This window comes from Mya arenaria, chromosome 6, assembly GCF_026914265.1.
Source record: "Mya arenaria isolate MELC-2E11 chromosome 6, ASM2691426v1".
NCBI classification, from domain to species: Eukaryota; Metazoa; Mollusca; class Bivalvia; order Myida; family Myidae; genus Mya; species Mya arenaria.
In genome coordinates, this window is record NC_069127.1 from 4,795,876 (window position 1) to 4,817,522 (window position 21,647).

General features: G+C 37.0%; 2 protein-coding genes across 3 annotated transcripts in view; both read left to right on the plus strand.

The window, feature by feature from the left end:
* The window catches only part of LOC128237216 (uncharacterized), a 42,666-nt gene extending 33,885 nt beyond the window's left edge, over positions 1 to 8,781 (plus strand). Inside the window, exons 17-24 of one of the 2 annotated variants that reach the window (XM_052952555.1) lie at positions 1,217 to 1,390; positions 1,682 to 1,789; positions 2,648 to 2,823; positions 3,128 to 3,217; positions 3,729 to 3,875; positions 5,129 to 5,233; positions 6,087 to 6,174; positions 7,141 to 8,781. In XM_052952555.1, the coding sequence (XP_052808515.1) occupies positions 1,217 to 1,390; positions 1,682 to 1,789; positions 2,648 to 2,823; positions 3,128 to 3,217; positions 3,729 to 3,875; positions 5,129 to 5,233; positions 6,087 to 6,174; positions 7,141 to 7,296 (1,044 nt within the window). In that variant the 3' untranslated portion in view covers positions 7,297 to 8,781. Of the gene's footprint in view, positions 1 to 1,216; positions 1,391 to 1,681; positions 1,790 to 2,647; positions 2,824 to 3,127; positions 3,218 to 3,728; positions 3,876 to 5,128; positions 5,234 to 6,086; positions 6,175 to 7,140 lie in introns of those variants that run through there. The other variant, XM_052952556.1, reaches the window with a different exon arrangement.
* Positions 8,782 to 14,406: 5,625 nt separating this feature from the next.
* Positions 14,407 to 18,754, plus strand: LOC128239393 (uncharacterized). Its single transcript, XM_052956015.1, has 4 exons — positions 14,407 to 14,843; positions 15,347 to 15,526; positions 15,842 to 15,976; positions 17,512 to 18,754. The coding sequence occupies exons 1-4, from the start codon at positions 14,732 to 14,734 to the stop codon at positions 18,414 to 18,416; spliced, it is 1,332 nt and encodes a 443-aa protein (XP_052811975.1). The 5' UTR covers positions 14,407 to 14,731; the 3' UTR covers positions 18,417 to 18,754.
* The last annotated feature ends 2,893 nt before the right edge of the window (positions 18,755 to 21,647 follow it).

Genomic DNA, 21,647 nt, shown 5'->3' on the forward strand with positions numbered 1-21,647 from the left:
AGTATCTTTCTTAACCACCACCTCACACCACAATCAGTAACCTCTGTATCAATATTATTGAAGAAGGTTGAAAACAAATACATTTGTATAGATAAAATAACTTTATTTTAAATTTATAAATAAAATGCATTAGATAAATGTTGATACAAGGCATAAACAAAACACACCACATATCAGTCTACACATTTACACAACTACATGTACATTCACATTTTTGAGTTCACTTTTTAAAGAAGTCCGTACATTAGATAAATGTTGATGCATAGCATAAACAAAACACACCACATATCAGTCTACACATTTACACAACTACATGTACATACACATTTTAGTTAATTCAGTTTCTCATTTCCTGTCATTTTCCTCTGTCTTTTTGCGTTTGGATTTCTATTGCTTTCATATTCCTCCACAATTAAGAAAAGTAAGAAATTTAAGAGACCTTCCACAGTTAAAATCCTTGGCAACATTCTTGCACTACGGCCGTTTTCTAATAACTTTATACACTCCACACGTTCTTTTAGAGTCAAACACTTTCGATTAGTCTTATTTTCAGCCATAATCAAAGTTAAAAAAAAATATCAAGAACATTGCATTGTAAATATCCGTTCATAGAAATTTAAATCCTTGCACTTCGAAAAATAATATTGAAGTGAATAAAAATCGTAATTAGTTTCACGCCTTCGAGTGACAATGCAAACTGTGACTTCATAATAACCGGTGTTTTTGTCGGTATTTAATAATTAACTTCGTAATTATTTAATTATCTTATTAATTGTGTCATTAATTGTGTCAATTCTGATCAAAACATTCGCCGATGTGAAATAAACATGATTTCTCGATGAGTAAACACGCATGGCAATCGTGTGATGCAATATTCATTTTCATTGGATGACGGAGATACCCGAGGCCGTCGTTCTTTTCCGTTAACTTCTATACGCAATTAAAGCTGTGTATTGGAAAAATTTATACGCGGAAGTGTCAGTGACAAGGGATTAGTGGCCGCTAATTAGTGTTAATATGGCTTCTTGGGGATAAAAATTAGTGGCCGTGGCCGCGTTAGACAGTTGGCCGCTTAATACAAGTACATTATATAGTAAAAACGCTCGGGGGGGATTTGGAGTGGCCCGTTAAGGCAGGTGGCCATTTAAAGCAGGTGACCGTTCAACCAGGTTTGACTGTTGTATATATATGATTCATCTGAACACATCTGTTTCAGTCAAAGGTTCCTCGTGACTTCAGGCGTGATCGTGAGCTGAGCCAGAAACTATTGAGTGAAGCACATGTGGTGGCTGGTACCCTCAGCTCCATTGGCAGTCAGACAGTGAGGGCTGCTCTCCAGGCCCATCCAAGGCGCGGCAGACCGACCTTCAACTGTGTCATTGTGGATGAGGTCTGCACCATTCACAGTTGCTGGATTTGTTCATTGTCTTACCTTGTTTGTAAAAGTTTGACATTTTGTGCTAAGCCTTATGATCAGTTCATAAGAATATTATATCTTGAAAACAGAATGGTATTGACAGGCTCAAAGTAGCATATTCCTGTATCTAAGCCTCAAATTAACACACTTTTGGAATAAATATGCAGGCCCATGTGTAGGTTTGCCAGGACTTTATTATTCCATGGATCAAGTCCTCATATTCAGTATTTAATATGATTAATTTGTTGTAAACCCCCTGTGCAGGCTACCCAGGCAATAGAGCTGGACACGTTGATTCCCCTGCAGTACGGCAGCACCAAGCTTGTCCTTGTAGGAGACCCGGAGCAGCTGCCCCCTACTGTTCTCTCTCAGGTATTTGACCTAGCAATTTTAAACTTTTAATGAGCAATGAAACAAAATGCCTATATTGCTGTGGCCATAAAGCGATGGAACTCAACATATTGCACCTCAGAAAAGGTGTCTTTTTGATATCAATGTGTATAATGTAAAATGTATATCAATGTAAAAGGACCAAGTAAATACCGATTTGATGAAAAGGATTTATGTAGGCCAGGATTTCATTGGTATTCAAAGCATAAAGCATGTGTTCAGGGGATTTTAAGTTTGTTTGCACTGTCGTTAAGGTGGGGCGGGTCAGCATATAGAACCACCTGTCGATTTTCATCCCATCTGTCCAAAATATATCAAGTATCTAAAAGTGTAAGACCTTAACTTATGAAATTACTGGCATTTTGTTTGACATTTCATTTAGTTTAGTAATAGTTATGAAACTTGATTTAGTAAAAATATTGTCTGGGTCATATGAAGAATAACGCATAGACTCGAAAGACATCATGGGAATATTGGTCAGCATGTAATGTTGTGCACCTGCATATTTATATGACATTTTATTTGATGTGATTTTTTTTTATGTCTGTTGACCTTATAGGAAACAAATGGTCTGAAAATTATTGTGCTATTGCATGTAGCTCCAAAACTGTTAAACCAAGACTCATAAAACTTCTTATTAATATTGGTCAGCATGTGCACCATCCGTTCTGTTGTGTAGCCTGTGCTGCATGATATGCATATGGTTCATTGGTAGAAGATGCCTCCAATTGATTTAGGGATCAATAGGTCAAAAGTCAAGGTCATGGCCACCTCTATACCCAGCAAATATGTATACCTTATATCACTATACTCTAGTTAATGTTGACCCATGGATTTCAGGTAGCTACGGAGAACAAGTTTGACATGTCATTGTTTAAACGTCTGGACAACCATTTCCGGTACCAGGCTGGAATCCCGAGCCCCGTGATCCTGCTGAACACCCAGTATCGCATGGACCCGCAGATCGCACACTTTCCCAGCAATTATGTGTACGAAGGCAGGATCAAGAATGATGTGTAAGTGCAAAATTTATACAGGCCATTAATTTTTTTTGTGTGTAGTTTTGTGTCAATTTGCATAAAATTTATTTTAAAGAAAATACCTGAAAAGCTTACCAAGCTGTAATGTTGATTTTTATGGATTTTGCACTATTAGTTAAAAATAAAATTATGTCAGCTTGTATTTCATGCAATTTGCCTATTTACTGGACACAACCATTCAGTATGATTCACAGGCTTAAACTGTGGTCATCGGGGATTAACTCATATAGTCACTGTATTTGTCAGCAGTGAGTGATGCCGGTAACTACTCTGTTTTCAGGTCAGTGTTGGACCGGTCAGCGTGTCCTCTTGTACCCTACCTGCTCTATAACATTGTCGAGGGACAGGAACTCTTCTCACAACACTCACGGTAAGACTTGAACACATAATTATGTTTCGTAATATTCAAACTAAAAAAAAACTCAAACTCAGACTCAAAAAAATATGTCTAGGTAAGGTGTAACTGTTCTCCGGACTCAGAACACATATGTCAGTGTGCAAAACATTACATGTTGACCATAACATTGTTACTTTGGGTACATTGGGTACTCTTACTTATCTCGACACTCAATTGGTGTTACTCATGTTGAGATTGTCAAGAACAAAATCTGTTGAAATATCTGAATATAATAATGTTAATAAACATGCATTAATTGGCACTTGCTCTCAATGTCAATTGTTACTTGCTCACAATGTTAATTGCCACTTGCTCACAGTGTTGATATCGACTTACTCGAAATGTTAATTGCCAATTGCTCTCAATGTTAATTGCCACTTGCCTTCAATGCTCTTATTGATATAGGTTAGACATCATTTAGTGGCTGCAATGCTATTCTAATTCACATACATCTGTAAGTGTGTACAAGTCATGTTTGTTTCAGGTCTATGAGTAACCAGCTTGAGGCACAGTTTGTGTCGGAGCTGTGCCATTACATCGTCTCGAATTCACCTGTTACGGAGAAGGTCATAGGAGTTATTGCCCCATACTCTAAACAGAGGGATGAAATACTCAAACAGCTCAAGAAAAAGTAGGGAATCTCTTTTAACTAGGGATGGCAACGAGTACTCGAGTACTCGATCGAACGTCCGAGTACTCGAGTACCAAATCACTACTCGAGTACTCAGATTTTTTTTTAAAAATCTATAAAAATCACCAAATGCACGATTTACAGACAAAATATCAGATCTGGTTAGTTGCCAAGAGGACAATTTACGTCCCTCTAATCCCCGCTGTGTACACAATTGACCTCAATCAATTACTTGACAGTTGTTGTGATAGTTGCAAACTGTCAAGGACCCCTATTTCAAATTAGCACTGATGTCAATTAGCGAAGTTTTGATAGCGGTACTTTCACCTACACAATTCTATTACGACCGTTACGAGAATTGATTTCTTAATGGGCGTATTTTAACTATTTTTGCAATGATATCACAATTGATTGGTTGATATTTTAAATCAAGAATTATGAATATTAATGAGGTAAACAACAATAACACAGTACGAAAAACTATCATTTAAAAAAAAAATTGTAGAGTAAACAACTCAACAACTGAACTTCGTATTGAATTTCGTTCACTATTTTTATGTATGCTATTAATTTTCGTTCATTGTAGTTCTGATTGTTGTTCATTTCTGCAGTGCATACTTGTATAAAATGAAACGAATAAGACAAATTAAAAGCCTGAAAAAACATTTGTTTTCTTTTTGTATAATTTTTTGTTAAAATAGTAAAAATACGTAATAAAAGTTTACTTTAAAGGTGAAAATGACCAATAATACGACCAACGCACAATATACATCATTAACAATACATGTATACACAATCTTGTCTTTGCGAACACATATTCAATTTTTCCGAGTAATCGAGTACCCGAGTACTCAATCGTCCGAGTACCCGAGTATTAATTTTACTACTCGTTGCCATCCCTACTTTTAACATGCAATTTAAGGTCAAATAGGTGTACCGGTACTTGTACTTAAATCTGTTATTTTAGTATTGTTACAATTCAAGGGATTTCCTGTTGGTGTTAAAGAAACAGTTATGGTTGATAGCAAGGAAAGAGGGCATGACAAATGAAGTAACATGCATGCACTTGTATTGCATTAAGGGATTTGAAACAAAAATACCATTGTATAAGTGACCATGATAAGTTGACAAGAAAGTAGGAAACCAAGGATTATATGATGAATAGATAAAACAAGTAATGAAAAGATATATTTATAATGTATTTCATCATATTGTGTCAGTTCATTCTTATTAACTGTTGCTCATGTTAACAGGGAGCTTGAGCATATCGAGGTGTCGACTGTGGATGCGTTCCAGGGTCGGGAGAAGCATGTGATCATCATGTCATGTGTGCGGGCAAACACGGCCAAAAACATCGGGTAGGTATTATGCATAATGGGATTATTGAGATGAAGATGTATATTGTACAGTCGGAATAAAGTCTCTCATTTTAGTGTTTTTTTGTATGAATGTTGAATAATAAATGAAATCTCACAAATACAATTTTTTTTAACTTTTTTATCTTAATGATCGGGCATTATGCCTTCATCGATAGATTATAAAATAAAAATAATAAACAGGAAGTGATGATCGTCATAAAATGATGGGGCATTGTTTAGGGGCAAAGCAAACAAAGTCCATAGAACTATACATACAAATAAACAGAGACATAATAGTATGATGGATCACTGGTGATACCATGGCCTGTTAGTAATTGTGTAATAAAAATATAGTAGCCTTTTTGAATGTTTAGTTTATATTAGGAATTTTTAAAACATTATTCATTCTTTAATCCCTATTGTTGTTTTTTAAGATATTTTTTAAAAAAAATAAAAATTTACATCTATTGCCTTTTGTTTGCTGAATAAATCCTGAGCTTGTCTTATTTACAGCTTGCTGTTGTCAGACAATGCTTATAATGGGTTTTTTCCATTTCCTATTCCTTGGCCCGGCTTGAGCTCTATAAAGACTATTAACTATGAGGTTTATGTGCCTTAGTGACAAAGCATATCTTGAGTCATGGACCTATGCTTCAGCTGACAGTCTAGTTTCTGTCTCTATGGCTAGAGCCCAGCTTACAGTTCAGTGTCTCAATCTCTTCTAGAACCTGACTCCTAATATCTTGGGATACCAATTGCACCCTTTATATCAAAATAATTTTCATATTTTTATAATTATGTTATCTTTAGTGCATTGAAGTTTTAAAGTATACTTGTCTCTCCTTGTTATTAGGTTTGTGGGGAGCAGGAATCGTATGAACGTGGCTCTGACACGGGCCAAGTATGCCATGTACCTGGTCGGACACTTTGAGTCTCTAGAGGTTTGTGTTTTCATGCAAAACTGCATAGACTTACAAGCACTTTTAGCTCGACTATTCGAAGAATAAGGAGAGCTATCCTAGTCACCCGAGCGTCAGCGTCGGTGTAGCCACTTGTGTTCAAGTTTTTGTAAGAGTGTTTGTACCACCTCAAATATTTTCAAAGTCCATTGACATATGGGTTTGAAACTTTGCACACTTATTCACCATCATGCCCCCAAACTGTACACAGGAGGAGGTAACTTTATCAAGCATTTTAACAAAATTATGCCCCTTTTTCGACTTAGAATTTACGTTAAAGTTTGCGTACTACCTCAAATACTTTCAAAGTCCATTGACATCTGGCTTTGAAACTTAGCACGCTTGTTCACCATCATGCCCCAAACCTGTACACAGGAGGGGATGACTCTATCAAGCATTTTGACAAAATTATGCCCCTTTTTCTACTTAGAATTTATGTTAAATTTTGCGTACCACCTCAAATATTTTCAAAGTCCATTGACATCTGGCTTTGAAACTTAGCACCCTTGTTCACCATCATGCCCCCAACCTGTATGAAGGAGGAGGTAACTTTATCACGCATTTTGACAAAATTATGCCCCTTTTACAACTTAAAATTTACGTTAAAGTTTGTGTACCACAAATTTTTTCAAATTAAATTTATGTAAATTTCTCAGCACATCATGTTTTGCATTGAAATCTAATTTAACAGTGATCCATGCATGTTTCGCCAAAACTTTTCAATTCATACACCGAAAAGAGGCGGAAAAGTCAAGCGCGCTGTCTCTGTGACAGCTCTTGTTACGTTTCTGATAGTAGATTGTGCTATATATATTTAGTGACTAAAAAGTCTATACAATATACCGTAATTGCTGGTTGATTTTATGCCTAATTTTAAATACAGCAGTATTAATAGTTGTCACCTACTTTTAAAAATTACACATACTAACTTCAATGTTACCACTGTAGGGAAATGATGAGTGGAATGCGGTGATATCAGATGCTCGACAGCGCAAGAAAGTTGTGAGAGTAGATGAGAGCACTGTGTCCTACGCCCTGCAACAGAGCTTCAAGACTCCGCCAACACAGGGTAGCGGGGGTTCAAAGGGTAGAAATGGGAATTGAGCAGGAATTGTGAACTGAAGTTGGAATCCAGGGGTTGTTGGCTTGAGTAAAGAGCTGAATGGAATATGAATATTGTGAACTAGAGGAAACATCCATTGGCATTCAGAACACTAAAATGTTTGTTGCTGGAACATTGTGGATCAAGGCAGGGAACATTAATGGTCTAGTACAGGGAAAACGATGGAGGATAGTAGTCCAGAAAAAGAATTGAACCACAAGCAAATATTGAGACAAGGGATGCCAATCTCTATCTGTGTACGGCATTGTACCAGCAGTATTGTGTTTCCCATGGTGACCCAGTGCCACTCAGCTCAGGGAAGACAGGGTTCTGCCGGTAGCATGTGGACCCTAGATGGGGTTTCAAGCCCTGTTGGACCAGCACATGATTTTGTCTTAAATAAGGGACTACTTTTACTGCAGACGTTGTGTCTTTTTTAAGCGCATTTTGATTCTAGTCTGACATTGGTTCAGAAATATGCAGCTATTAAATGAATTATTTGAAATAAAATGTCTCCATGAAAACTGTGATTGTATATATTTAATGGAATTTATACTTATATATTTCTATTAATTTCATTTCATGTAAAATAAATGTTGACACAGTATTGATTGGTAAGTGTATTGTTATGTATGTGATAAATATCTGAAGAGAGAAGAGTAATTCTGAATTTCTCATGGCTGCATATTGTACATGTTTTTGCATTTCTGTGCTGCATTTAATACAAGAAATTTACATAATTTTGTTCAGATAACCATGGCTTTACATCTACCATTTGAATGTGTTCACATAACTTTTACATCTACAATTTGAATGTGTTCACATAACTTTTACATCTACCATTTGAATGTGTTCACATAACTTTTACATCTACCATTTGAATGTGTTCACATAACCTTTACATCTACAATTTGAATGTGTTCAGTAGCCAACACTGATTCTGTATTTCTGCTCAGAGCATGAGTGGGCACCATCTAGAATGTTGACTAGATATCTGGGCATTTTTTTATCAACTATTACACATAACGTTTTTTTTTGTTTTCTTTAATTATGTCAATATAAGTGTAAAAGCATGGATATACGAGTTTATGAAGCCGTTTTAAAGCTAGAGAGCACCATTTCCGGTCCCCAATGCACAAATTGTGCGCAAAACCTTTATGATTATTATGTATTAGTATAATTATGTATTAGTGAATGTATTTTAATAGTATATGTATGTATTAGTTTATGGTTTATGTACATATTAGTTTATGTACATGTATGTATTAGTGGAGTAATATATGCATCAGTATAAATGCTATTTTGCATTCAACAATCAACTATCCATGAACATAATTATTTTCTTCTCTTGTTATCACTGTGATGTGCTAGCTGTCTATATACTTATGTCTATATGTGAATATAATAAGACAATCATCTTCTGTTCATTTTTATAATTTGTTTTTGTTACGTAAAAATTCATGATTTCTATAAAGTCTATACTGATTGTACAGTGTTTGTGTTTTCTTAGGTGTTGATGTATGGCATTGACCTCATACGTTTGCAGTACCAATAACTACATGTAATTTAACCTGATTATCGCTTTGTAAAGACTGGGGTTGCTGCCTGGCCTTTTTTCGATGTGCATACTGGAAGAGCAGACGACCAAAAATTGTGTATACATGTTAATTTTCGCGCCAAAAAGTAAAAAAAAAATAATATAAATTGATTGAATTAATGAATAAAACCATTTAAATTTTTTATCAAAGCATAAAATATATGTCTTTAAAATTAACAAAGAATATAGATAAGTTGAATGCCAATTAACACAGAATGCTGAATGTAGGTTGCTGTTCTTTTGTGTTGTAAATGTTACTGTAAATACTCAAAGGTCGTATCATATTATATAAAAGGTATCACCAGAGATGGCATCTTTTGGGGCAGTTCTGACACATAAGCAAATCAATTCCACATAAGTATTCTACCAATAATAAATCTCTGTCAGCTCTGACCTTGTTTAAAATGTAAACAACAAAACGGAAGCGTTAACCTGCATGCGCCTTGTGAAATGACCTGTTTATTTATAGATTCATGACGTAACTATAGTCAAATAGTTACCTATACTTTCGCTTTGATGAGTCCGATAATGATAATTAATAATATCGTTTTGACATGTGCTGTCAAGAAATTTAAGGGAGCCCGAATTTTGGTAATAAATTAATTAAATGCTACTTATTTATTGATATTTAGCGTTTATCAGTCAAAAATTTAAGTGTCCCGACGGAATACCGGACTTCGAAGTTCAGGTGTCCCTCCTGAAAAATTGGTGTCCTCGGGATCCCGGGACCCCGTTAGTGTCGAACACTGCTCTTATTCTACTTAGAATTTACGTTAAAGTTTGCTAACCACCTCAAATATTTTCAAAGTCCATTGACATATGGCTTTGAAACTTTGCACACTTGTTCACCATCATGCCCTCAACCTATTCATAGGAGGAGGTAACTCTGTCTAGCATTTTGACAAATTTATGCCCCTTTTTTACTTAGAGTTTATGTTAAAGTTTGCGTACCACCTCAAATATTTTCAAAGTCTATTGACATCTGGTTTTGAAACTTCGCACGTTTGTTCGCCATCATGCCCCCAACCTATGCACAGGAGGAGGTAACTCGATCAAACATTTTGACAAAATTATGCCTCTTTTTCGACTCAGAATTTACATTACAGTTTGCGTACCACCTCAAATATTTTCCAATTCAATTTATGTAAATATCTCAGCTTGAAATCTAATCTAACAGTGATCCATGCATGTTTCGCCAAAACTTTTCAATCTATACACCGAAAAGCAGCGGAATATTCGAGGGCGCTGTCTCTGTGACAGCTCTTGTTGAGTTTTGTATTGGCTGATCCATGATTCACTCACTCACATAAATGGATTCCAATGAACTTTGGTAACTATGTTTTTCTCACCATGACGACAAGCAGAACCAATGTTGAAACTTTACTGCAGGGTCAAGGCCACGTTACAAGGTTAATGGTTTCGAGCATTAAATTTCGTTACTTTGCCCCATGTAATGATGTAAATACAACTTGCAACCACGCTGTACTCGTAAAACAGTGCAGATCGCATATTGTCAAGACGCCTGTCCAATGTCATGAGCGTAGGTCAAGGCCTGCGCCTCAAAATGACGTCTAAGTACATTGTAATTACTTCACGACTCGTGTATGGCGTTGGGGAATACACATGAAATACAACTTGACTGCATTGTTATTATTACGATGGCTTCTCTTGAACTTCTGAGTGTTTTATGGCCGCAGCTACACAATAGTTTTATTTATCATTTTTGCGTATATACTTCGACATATGAGTACGTTCAAGTCATAGTAAAAAAAAACTCCCCTTGCACAGCGTTCATCTTTTTTTGGCGCGCAGAAGCCTGAAATTGACTTTAATGTTCCGTTGCCAAAACTGTTCGGATTTATTCAGGACTGACTTGTACATTAGTTTAAGTCCGTGTTCTCACAGCTTACATGCACTTCTTTTGGGGGTATTACCATATCTGTATTACGCCGTTTGTAGCTCAAGAATGCCGACTTAAGCACCGTAAATCTATAAATCCAAACATTCTTGAACAATGAGATTAACTTTGATACTTCATTGATCCCACTACACTCAAAATAATAAGTAAGGGTCAGTTATTAATACAATCTGCACAAATGTCAGTCATTAATACAATCTGCACAAATGTCAGTCATTAATACAATCTGCACAAATGTCAGTCATTAATACAATCTGCACAAATGTCAGTCATTAATACAATCTGCACAAATGTCAGTTATTAATACAATCTGCACAAATGTCAGTCATTAATACAATCTGCACAAATGTCAGTCATTAATACAATCTGCACAAATGTCAGTCATTAATACAATCTGCACAAATGTCAGTTATTAATACAATCTGCACAAATGTCAGTCATTAATACAATCTGCACAAATGTCAGTCATTAATACAATCTGCACAAATGTCAGTCATTAATACAATCTGCACAAATGTCAGTTATTAATACAATCTGCACAAATGTCAGTTATTAATACAATCTGCACAAATGTCAGTTATTAATACAATCTGCACAAATGTCAGTTATTAATACAATCTGCACAAATGTCAGTCATTAATACAATCTGCACAAATGTCAGTCATTAATACAATCTGCACAAATGTCAGTTATTAATACAATCTGCACAAATGTCAGTTATTAATACAATCTGCACAAATGTCAGTCATTAATACAATCTGCACAAATGTCAGTCATTAATACAATCTGCACAAATGTCAGTCATTAATACAATCTGCACAAATGTCAGTCATTAATACAATCTGCACAAATGTCAGTTATTAATACAATCTGCACAAATGTCAGTTATTAATACAATCTGCACAAATGTCAGTTATTAATACAATCTGCACAAATGTCAGTTATTAATACAATCTGCACAAATGTCAGTTATTAATACAATCTGCACAAATGTCAGTCATTAATACAATCTGCACAAATGTCAGTCATTAATACAATCTGCACAAATGTCAGTCATTAATACAATCTGCACAAATGTCAGTCATTAATACAATCTGCACAAATGTCAGTTATTAATACAATCTGCACAAATGTCAGTCATTAATACAATCTGCACAAATGTCAGTCATTAATACAATCTGCACAAATGTCAGTTATTAATACAATCTGCACAAATGTCAGTCATTAATACAATCTGCACAAATGTCAGTCATTAATACAATCTGCACAAATGTCAGTCATTAATACAATCTGCACAAATGTCAGTCATTAATACAATCTGCACAAATGTCAGTTATTAATACAATCTGCACAAATGTCAGTTATTAATACAATCTGCACAAATGTCAGTTATTAATACAATCTGCACAAATGTCAGTTATTAATACAATCTGCACAAATGTCAGTCATTAATACAATCTGCACAAATGTCAGTTATTAATACAATCTGCACAAATGTCAGTTATTAATACAATCTGCACAAATGTCAGTCATTAATACAATCTGCACAAATGTCAGTCATTAATACAATCTGCACAAATGTCAGTCATTAATACAATCTGCACAAATGTCAGTCATTAATACAATCTGCACAAATGTCAGTCATTAATACAATCTGCACAAATGTCAGTTATTAATACAATCTGCACAAATGTCAGTTATTAATACAATCTGCACAAATGTCAGTTATTAATACAATCTGCACAAATGTCAGTCATTAATACAATCTGCACAAATGTCAGTCATTAATACAATCTGCACAAATGTCAGTTATTGATACAATCTGCACAAATGTCAGTTATTAATACAATCTGCACAAATGTCAGTCATTAATACAATCTGCACACATGTCAGTTATTGATACAATCTGCACACATGTCAGTTATTCTATATCACAATTTCATGAAACGATTATATAGTTGACCCTTATTTTGTTTTCGATAAGTGAAGTATAACCAATATTGCAATTATTTGACAGGTTTAAGCGTTTGACAATAATCAGCCATGACCAATCGTTTTTCTCCTCTTGTATGTTGTTTTTAATATAAGACGGTGAAGGTATGGAGGACTTATGAAAAATAGCGTTCTTTGGTCCAAAGCCCGTTCTACAAAATTGGGTAGATTACATCTGGGTAAAGAAAGGAAGGTGCGATCCTAAATCGGTTGACCCGGGTGAAAGTATTTGTGGTGTGGCTTTCTCATACTTTGTGTGTTCGATAACAATCTGATTCGCTCCATCGTCCTTCATTAAGATTTCATAGTTATTTGATCACACCGTATTTTGGATTACTATTAAAATGCCTTAAAGATAAGGTATTAATGCCTTAAAGATAAGGTATTAAATGTAAAAACGAATGTAAAAGAAATTTGTGTTTTTCATTGTTTGCACAGAAAATTGCCGAGCCCAGTTTAGGAGCACGAGAAAAAGCCGACAGCCACATCGCCGAGCAGAAACAGGATATTAAACAAAATTGAACACACATAGAACTAGTTATTGCAAAATCATCTACAGTCGAACCCCGTCTGGCTCGAACTCCCAGGGACCGGCGAAAATACCTCGAGCCTCGGAAAATTCTTGCCAAGCGGGATTGCTTACACTCAGTATAAAGAAAGCGGTGCTTTACTTCCAGTTTGAGCAAACGAGGGTTTCGAGCCAAGCGGGATTGCTTACACTCAGTATAAAGAAAGCGGTCCTTTACTTCCAGTTTGAGCAAACGAGGGTTTCGAGCCAAGCGGGATTGCTTACACTCAGTATAAAGAAAGCGGTCTTTTACTTCCAGTTTGAGCAAACGAGGGTTTCGAGCCAAGCGGGAATGCTTACACTCAGTATAAAGAAAGCGGTCCTTTACTTCCAGTTTGAGCAAACGAGGGTTTCGAGCCAAGCGGGAATGCTTACACTCAGTATAAAGAAAGCGGTCCTTTACTTCCAGTTTGAGCAAACGAGGGTTTCGAGCCAACGGGGTTCGAGTGTATAAAGAAACCAAGATCAGGTTAGGCTACATCAATAGTTGGGTTTCTTCAAGTTTTAAATACAATTGAGGTAATCTGAATCACTTCATTAGATTTTCTCAATCATTCTCACACATACTAAAAACATCAAATCTTGATATTATTTCTATGTAAATGTGGTAAATAGTTCCTACTATCATTTTCAAAGTAGGCTGTAACAATACTCCGTGAGAATCTTACAGATCTTTAATTCACCTCAACTATACGTTAACATCAAAGTAAACTACACAGTAATAACGTGCCAGTTATACAAATAAATGCGAGTACAAGAAGAGCTTTTTCGGCAGTGCCGCCTTAAGATGTTAAATAGGCGATTGAATAAATAATACCGGTCAACCCTCGCTCCAGTGCGTCCAGTAGGTCTACAGAAGGTTCAGAAGTGACCGTTTAAGTTCAGACATAATCAATCCTTCTTCATTGACACGGGGAAATTTCATTCAAATCATTATTTAAAGTAGGCTACACTGAGTTGATCAATTATTGTGTGGCATTTGCAATTATCAACAGTAGATCAGTGGACTGTGATGGTAGTGAACATGTTTACAAACTATTTGGTAATACTAGTATAATAGCATTTAAGTCAATCTTATTTCAAATGGTTGATTAGCCTGTAAAGAAAGCTGTGAATAATTCATTATATAAACTTGTTTTAAATGTTTACGATATTCCATTTCGATTGAATTCTTCACTGTGTGAGTCAAATGCATTTGTTATAGACTTAAAGCATACTTATGGATTGAAAACATCATATCGGTGAGGAGATTAAGCAGTTTTTAAACCGGACTGTGATTGTGTGAAACGCCCACGCGCCCACTTGCCAAGTCATCAGTTTCCCCTTGTCGGCCGGTCGATCTTCTAAGTAGGGCGTTGCAGTATGGGTAACTTCCTGTCGCGGGTGACGGCGGCCCGACGGCGTCTCAAGAACATAGCAGACGTGTTCGAGGGTCGCATACCGCGCGTCCTCATCCTTGGGCTGGATGGAGCAGGTAGAAATTAGTGGCGTCTCTCACACCTGTTGTCTTCCCATTGTCAATAAAGTTATTTGCATTTTCTTTAAACTATCTCAAGCACTGTAATAATAATTTGCATTCCTCGCTTTACCCTTTGAAATACAATTAAAGTCCAAAAGTACATAAACTGACGGATATTATAACCTTTATTGAATATATTGGTAGCATCAGGCGATACTGTCAATCCACCAATCACGCCACAGCATTTTGCTGAATCGCGTTACTAACGCCTTTCTCGACTAAAAGGTTCATACAAGATCTTGACATGTATGTTCGAGCACGAAACACAAACCCTTAATAATATTGACTAGTTCCTTTTTACGATGGTCACATGCAAGACTATTTTGTTTAGGTTGTATAATTATATTTGAATGACAAGATGCTTTGTCGAACAAATCGAAATAAACTTCAATCTGTTCTGTTTTGTTATATATATGATATATTCTAGTTCATAAGTGAAGCGCCTTATTTGTTTACAGGCAAGACTTCGTTCATGTACAAGTGTAAGCTGGACCACGTAATCTACGCGAACGATGCACCCCGGGGTGTGAACATAGAGCACGCCCGGCCCCGTTGGGGAGCCCGCCTGCAGCTATACGACCTGCCGGGTTCAAAACTCTCAAGACACCTTTGGCACGACTGGTTCAAAAACGTGGAGGGTATGGCGCACTGATCAACATTTGTAACACATTCAAGTTGACCATTGTTTCTTATTGGCATTGTTACGGACAGTAGCCTTTATAACTATTTGGATTTTATTCGTACTTCATCGTATTCATAGCTGTAATTTTACACATTATATTCAAATTCAAAACAAGGACCGTATCTTTAAAGAAAAACGAACACAAAACCACCCGTTTATATGCTTCAATTGTGTCCACGTCCTCACTGTCACGGTCGTGAAAGTAGTAATAACGTTTACCACAATGCATATTCAAGTCACCACGTGTAGAAATGTTCACGTGTCGTTACAGCGGTGGTGTTCGTGGTGGACGGTGGGGACCGGGTGCGGGCGGACGAGGCGCGCTTCGAGCTGCACGAGCTCCTCCAGAACGGCCGCCTCCGTCGGGTGCCGCTCGTCGTCGTCAATAACAAGCAGGACGTTGAAGGTACATTCTGTTTTGTTTAAAAGAATAAAAATAGTATAGGTTTCAAAAATATTACTGAGTTTATAAACTTAAAAACAAATAATTATCATATATATTTGCACTCTCACATAACCGGAGTTCATTTATGAGACACGAAACATTAGCCGCTATTGGATTGAAATGAAATTATGCAATTGCACCAATCAGTATTTTTTGTTCGACTATTTAAATAGAAATATAAGATTTTAATAAGTACACTTCCCATTAAGTTGGACGTACATCGAAGTATTTTAGCCAAATCGCCCAAGTTTACTTTTTATTTCAATATAAGAGAACAGAGTGAAGAAATACGCCATTTCAGACTAGAAATTGTTAAGATTTTCAAACTCCCCTATTAACACTTTAAACCAAAATAATTTGGGTTCTGTACGCGGGGTGCAAGTCAAAAGGTCACGCCCCTAAGTTATGCCCCCTCTGACATCCTGGATCCGCCCCTGAATATCGTACTCGCCACACCCAAATCTATTGCAACCTTTTATCACCAACATCATGTCTATGCTGTAACAAACGCTTGAAATTATTAGGCTAATGAGCAAAAGGAATCAATGAAGCAAACGCTATTAGCAATTTTATATATCGTTGGCTTAATCATCTGTCGCCAGCCCTAGGCCTAGGGCACTTGAGCCTGTTTCAATATTTTTCTATTTTCTATACAAATATCGAATTTCATATTAAACCGCTTTAGCTGTGTATGCACACAGTCGACTGCTTGGTGAAATGATTGCCAATTATTTTACTAAATCGAACTTTTATTTGATGAAAGGGAATTGTGTAATACTAGTTTCGCGATCTTCATGTTTACGTTTAATAATACAAATGGTTATTGTCCCGCTTCAAGTACGCTTACAAAAGAGTCGCCCACATAATGTCCCACTTGCCCCGCTTGTTTGGTATTGAATGCGACTAGAAATTTTGAATATACATTTATATTTATTTATATTAGTCTTGTATATGCTTGTCTAGTTTACACTGATTTCAATCTGTAAATGGCCGGTACATGTACATAAATTCTGCGTTCGCATTAACAACCCTACCAATTAATGGCCTTCCGAAAAGGTTCATTCGGACATGATGGAAAACTAACCTTTATTGCTAGCTTTATATGTTCCAACAGCTTATTCTATAATAAAATAATTTTTGTTTGGTCAAATTCAATCAAAATTTGATTTGATTGGTCAATATTTATCGATTAATTATTGGCAAATTATTGCTGAACAATATTATCATTTACATGTCGAGGGGTGAAAGCGAAATGGTTCGATCTTCTTCTTTATCCAATGTCACTTAGAACCGTTTCGCATTCACCACTCGATTTGCAAACTAAGCCTAAAGTTATATGTGGACAACTTGTACAAGTTTTATGCAATCGCCTACCGGCGTCGGATTTGGAGCCTTTTGCATTTCAATGTACCGTTGAGGATTCATTTCAAAGAAGTGTAACTTCGCGATGAACGTTTTTTTTCTGTTCATTTCAACACAGAGCCCCTTTATTGCAGGTGCGATGGCGGAGGAGGAAATGCGGACTGTGCTGGACCTGGCCACCATTCAGGACCGTGACGTCAGTCTCCACAACGTCTCCGCCGTCAACGGCACTAACGTCAAGCCCGTTCTCACTGACGTCGTCGACAAAATTAAAGCATTCCGTCACTACAAGAGCGGGTTGGGCGTTACCGGTAAGGCCGAGACACCGGGGTCATCTAAAACCGGAAGTGATATCGGGAAAGATAAAGATAGTATGAAGTTTTCAAGCATTGAGGATGCGGATAATAATGACAATGTGCCTTCTTTGTTCGGTAATCTGAGCAAATCTGAGCCAACCACTGACCTAGACGCGGTCAGTGACGTCGTTCCCGGCCCTTCCACTTACCAGCCCGACCAGCCGTTGTACGCGGGCCACTCCGGGCAACCCACCGCAAGCGAGGTGTCGAGCGATGTTAGCAGCGATCACAAACCCTCTTATGATAGTGAAAGCTACAATGTTCAGAATCCCGATGGCGTTTTGATTCAGCCCGTCGATGGTAATATTGTAGCCAATGAAGGCACAGAAAATACTGGCCGAAGTGAAGAGACATCCAGTGAACACGACAGCCAGTCCCATGCCGATATTGCGTCTCATTTAGACACAAACATCAATGAATTTAACAGTTCGGAAGCGGAGGATATTTCCACTGAGGACGCTAACTCAAATACTGTAAATGCCTATGAGGCGAGCGAAAGTGAAAGTGTTTCGGAACGTTTCGACGAACCCGAGCAAAAGTCCGCTAAAGTAGTCGTTGACGAGGCAAGCGTGGTTGATGGTGAAAGCACGAGTATTAGCGAGGACTCGGACTCGAGTGACGGCGACAGCGAGTGTGTAAGGGGGCTTGAAGACATCGCCCGCCAGCATGCCGTAGCTGTGTAAAAATGTTCCATCGGTGTTTGGGTTAGCCCTGGGTGCAGCCCTGTAGCCCTGTTGGTGTAGCCCTGTACCAGCGGCGGTAAAGTCGCCGTAAAGACTGCAATAGCGGTGATTCGTTCGCCGTGTAATTCTGTTGTAGCGGCTGCTACGTCGCCGTGTAGCACTGCACCACCGGCGATTGGTCGACGTGAAACTCTGTTACAGCGGCGGTAAGGTCGCCGTGTAGCATTGCATCAGGGTTGGTTGGGTCGTCTTATTGTATCGTAGTATTGTTGCTGCGGAGTGTTTTTAAATACATGTGCTGTTGAAATGGTATTTCATTGTGTTTATAAACACATGCATTGTTCAAATGGTGTTGAAGTGAGTTTATAAATACATGTAATTAACTGTTGAAATGTTATAACAGTGTATTTATAAATACATGTACCTGTGATTTAGAAACTTGAGTTTTGTTATCCATGTACTTGACCTTGGATGAGATTAACAAGGGCAGTAATGTCAGGTGCGTCCATGCTTCCCGGTTCATTGTTTTGAGTGAAAAACGTCCTCGATTCGGTGAGTATTGCCACTGTTTTCTATATGTTTCAACGATATTTTTTAGAAACGACCTTGTGCACCGAATGAAGAGCAATTGCTCGTTTACGAAGACGCTTGTTTTGGATCAAAACAATGTCTGTATTAAAATATCTCGTGAAAACAATGCACATTCTTACTAGGCTTCCCGACTCATTCAATGCATTTTTTGCTTCAAAATAACTATTTAATACCATTCTCTTGCGTACAAACCCCACCCAATGCTTTGTTTTTTGACAATAAAAGTATTGCTATTGTTTTCCGAATGCAAACAGCCAATTTTGGAGGCTCATTTACGAAAATGCTTGCTGGTTCATTCTGTACATTTTTAGAACCTAGGTTCATCCCAAGTCTGGAAGGTCTATGGCATATTAAAATAACGAATAAAAGGTGTCGATTTTTTTTAAAATTCAAGTATATGTACTAAAGATTGTCTAAGAAGTTTAATTTTGTACCGGCAGCGCGTGTATACCACGTGATAAATTACGTCATATATGCTACGTCGAAGGGCAACATTTTGCTTAAAATGAAGACTTAAATCGAAGATAACTTTTCAATCACTACTCCATTTTAAATGAAACAAAGAGTAGTCTATGCCACATAAGGAGCCACGCCTTCGTTGTTTTACCGGAGTTTGATAGTGATTAGTTTCAATAAACACTTCGACAAACCTGTTTCCAAAATAGTGTCAGACGGCCGTATAGTGAACAGTTTTGTCGAAGTGTTTTAAGAAACTTAACTCTCAATCGAACACTGGTAAACGACCGAAGGCAGGGCTCCGTGAGCGGCGTACACTGCGCTATATTCCATTTAAAATGGTGAAGAAAAAGGAAAGTTATCTTTGTTTAAAGTCTTCAATCGGAGCAAAATTTTGGACGTAGCGTTTATGACGTTTTTTTTTTTATCACGTGGTATACACACACTGACAGGGCTCTCTACTTAAAGTAGAACTGCCATCATTTTTGGAGGTTATATACACAAGCGGATTTAGAGGGGGGCGTACCCGGTGTATGCCCCCTCTAAAATCATCCAAGTTTACTGTTTTCATCAATATGAGAGAAACAAAGGTAATAAAATAAGCTCATAATGCACCATTTCCGACTACAAATTGTTAAAATTTTCATGAAGGAGTAACCCCAAATCCCCATACAAACAGTTCATGCCAGATACTTTCGGTTCTGAGGGAGGGGGACATGTCAAAAGTTACGCCCCCTCTAACGTCAATTCCTGGATCCGCCCCTGATATAGTTAGTCGAGACACGGTTATGTCTTTACGAAAATCAGTTTTATCAACTAAGGTGTAACGTACAACATTTAAGACCTTAAAGTGTTGCCTGTTTCCTGCAGGTTGTCTCCCTTTTTATTTCGATTGCCAAAGTAAGCATATAGCACACTCTTTAACGTAAACTCTTTGTTCCTTTTCATTGATTTTTCCTTAAAAGGTATTTTGAAATAATCCACAATTTTACCTTACATTAATTACATAAGCAATTTTTAAAGGGGCTATACTCCGTATGATGAAATAGCGAAAAAAGAGAAAGTTGTCGAAACCTGACATTAACCTCGTATCGATTTGTACAATGCAATAATACTTACAAAATGAAGTATCACATAGTTCAAAATTGATATGTTAGTGGAATTCATTCCCGTAATGCGTGATTGGCTAGTCGATGTCATCACGTGATATTACCAAGTTAGGTACATAGCTTAAATATTCCAACCCTTTAGGGTAAGCCTTCGCAGCACAGTGGATACCACACTGGACAGCAATTTTGGCGACACCGGTTCCAACCCGGTCTACAACTCGATTTTTTTTTTTAGATTTTTTCTACAATTATGATATGAAAGAGTAAAACATTTCTTTAAATTGTCCTGAGTTTCTCTACAGAAAAAAACAACAACAATTTTTTTGGTGCCAATCTGGTGTATAGTCCCTAATATATAAAGAACCTCTATTTTTATTTTACCATCAAGTATGTAGAGTTCATTTTTTATGTCATTTATATAGACGACCTTTAAGCGTCTTGTTTTTTGTCTATTTAGACTCAGGTTTGATTCCTCTTTCGTTTCATCATTTATTCCCTTAAAATATCAATTATGTATCTGTACACCCTCTTATTTATTTAAATATTTCACAAAATTAATTTTTGGGACCCCCCCCCCCAAAAAAAAAAAAAAAAAAAAAAAAAAACACCCTTAATTCGGGTAAATACAGCGTGCCATGATCTGGGATGAACCTATGTTCTAAAAATGTGCTAAATGAACCAGCAAGCATTTTCGTAAATAAGCCGATTTAACTCCAAATTTCGCTGTCTGCATTCAGAAAGAAATAGCAATACTTTTATTGTCCAAAACAAAGCATCGGGCGGGGTTTGTACGCAAGAGAACGGTATTAAATAGTTGTTTTGAAACAAAAAATGCATTGAGTGAGTCGGGAAGCCTAGTAAGAACGTGCATTGTTTTCACGAGATATTTTAATACAGACATTATTTTGATCTAAAACAAGCTACTTCGTAAACTAGCAATTGTTCTTCATTCGGTGCACAAGGTCGTTTCTTAAAATTATCGTTGAAACATATAGAAACAGTGGTAATACTCACCGAATCGAGGACGTTTTCTACGCAAAACAATGAACCGGGAAGCATGGACGCACCTGACATT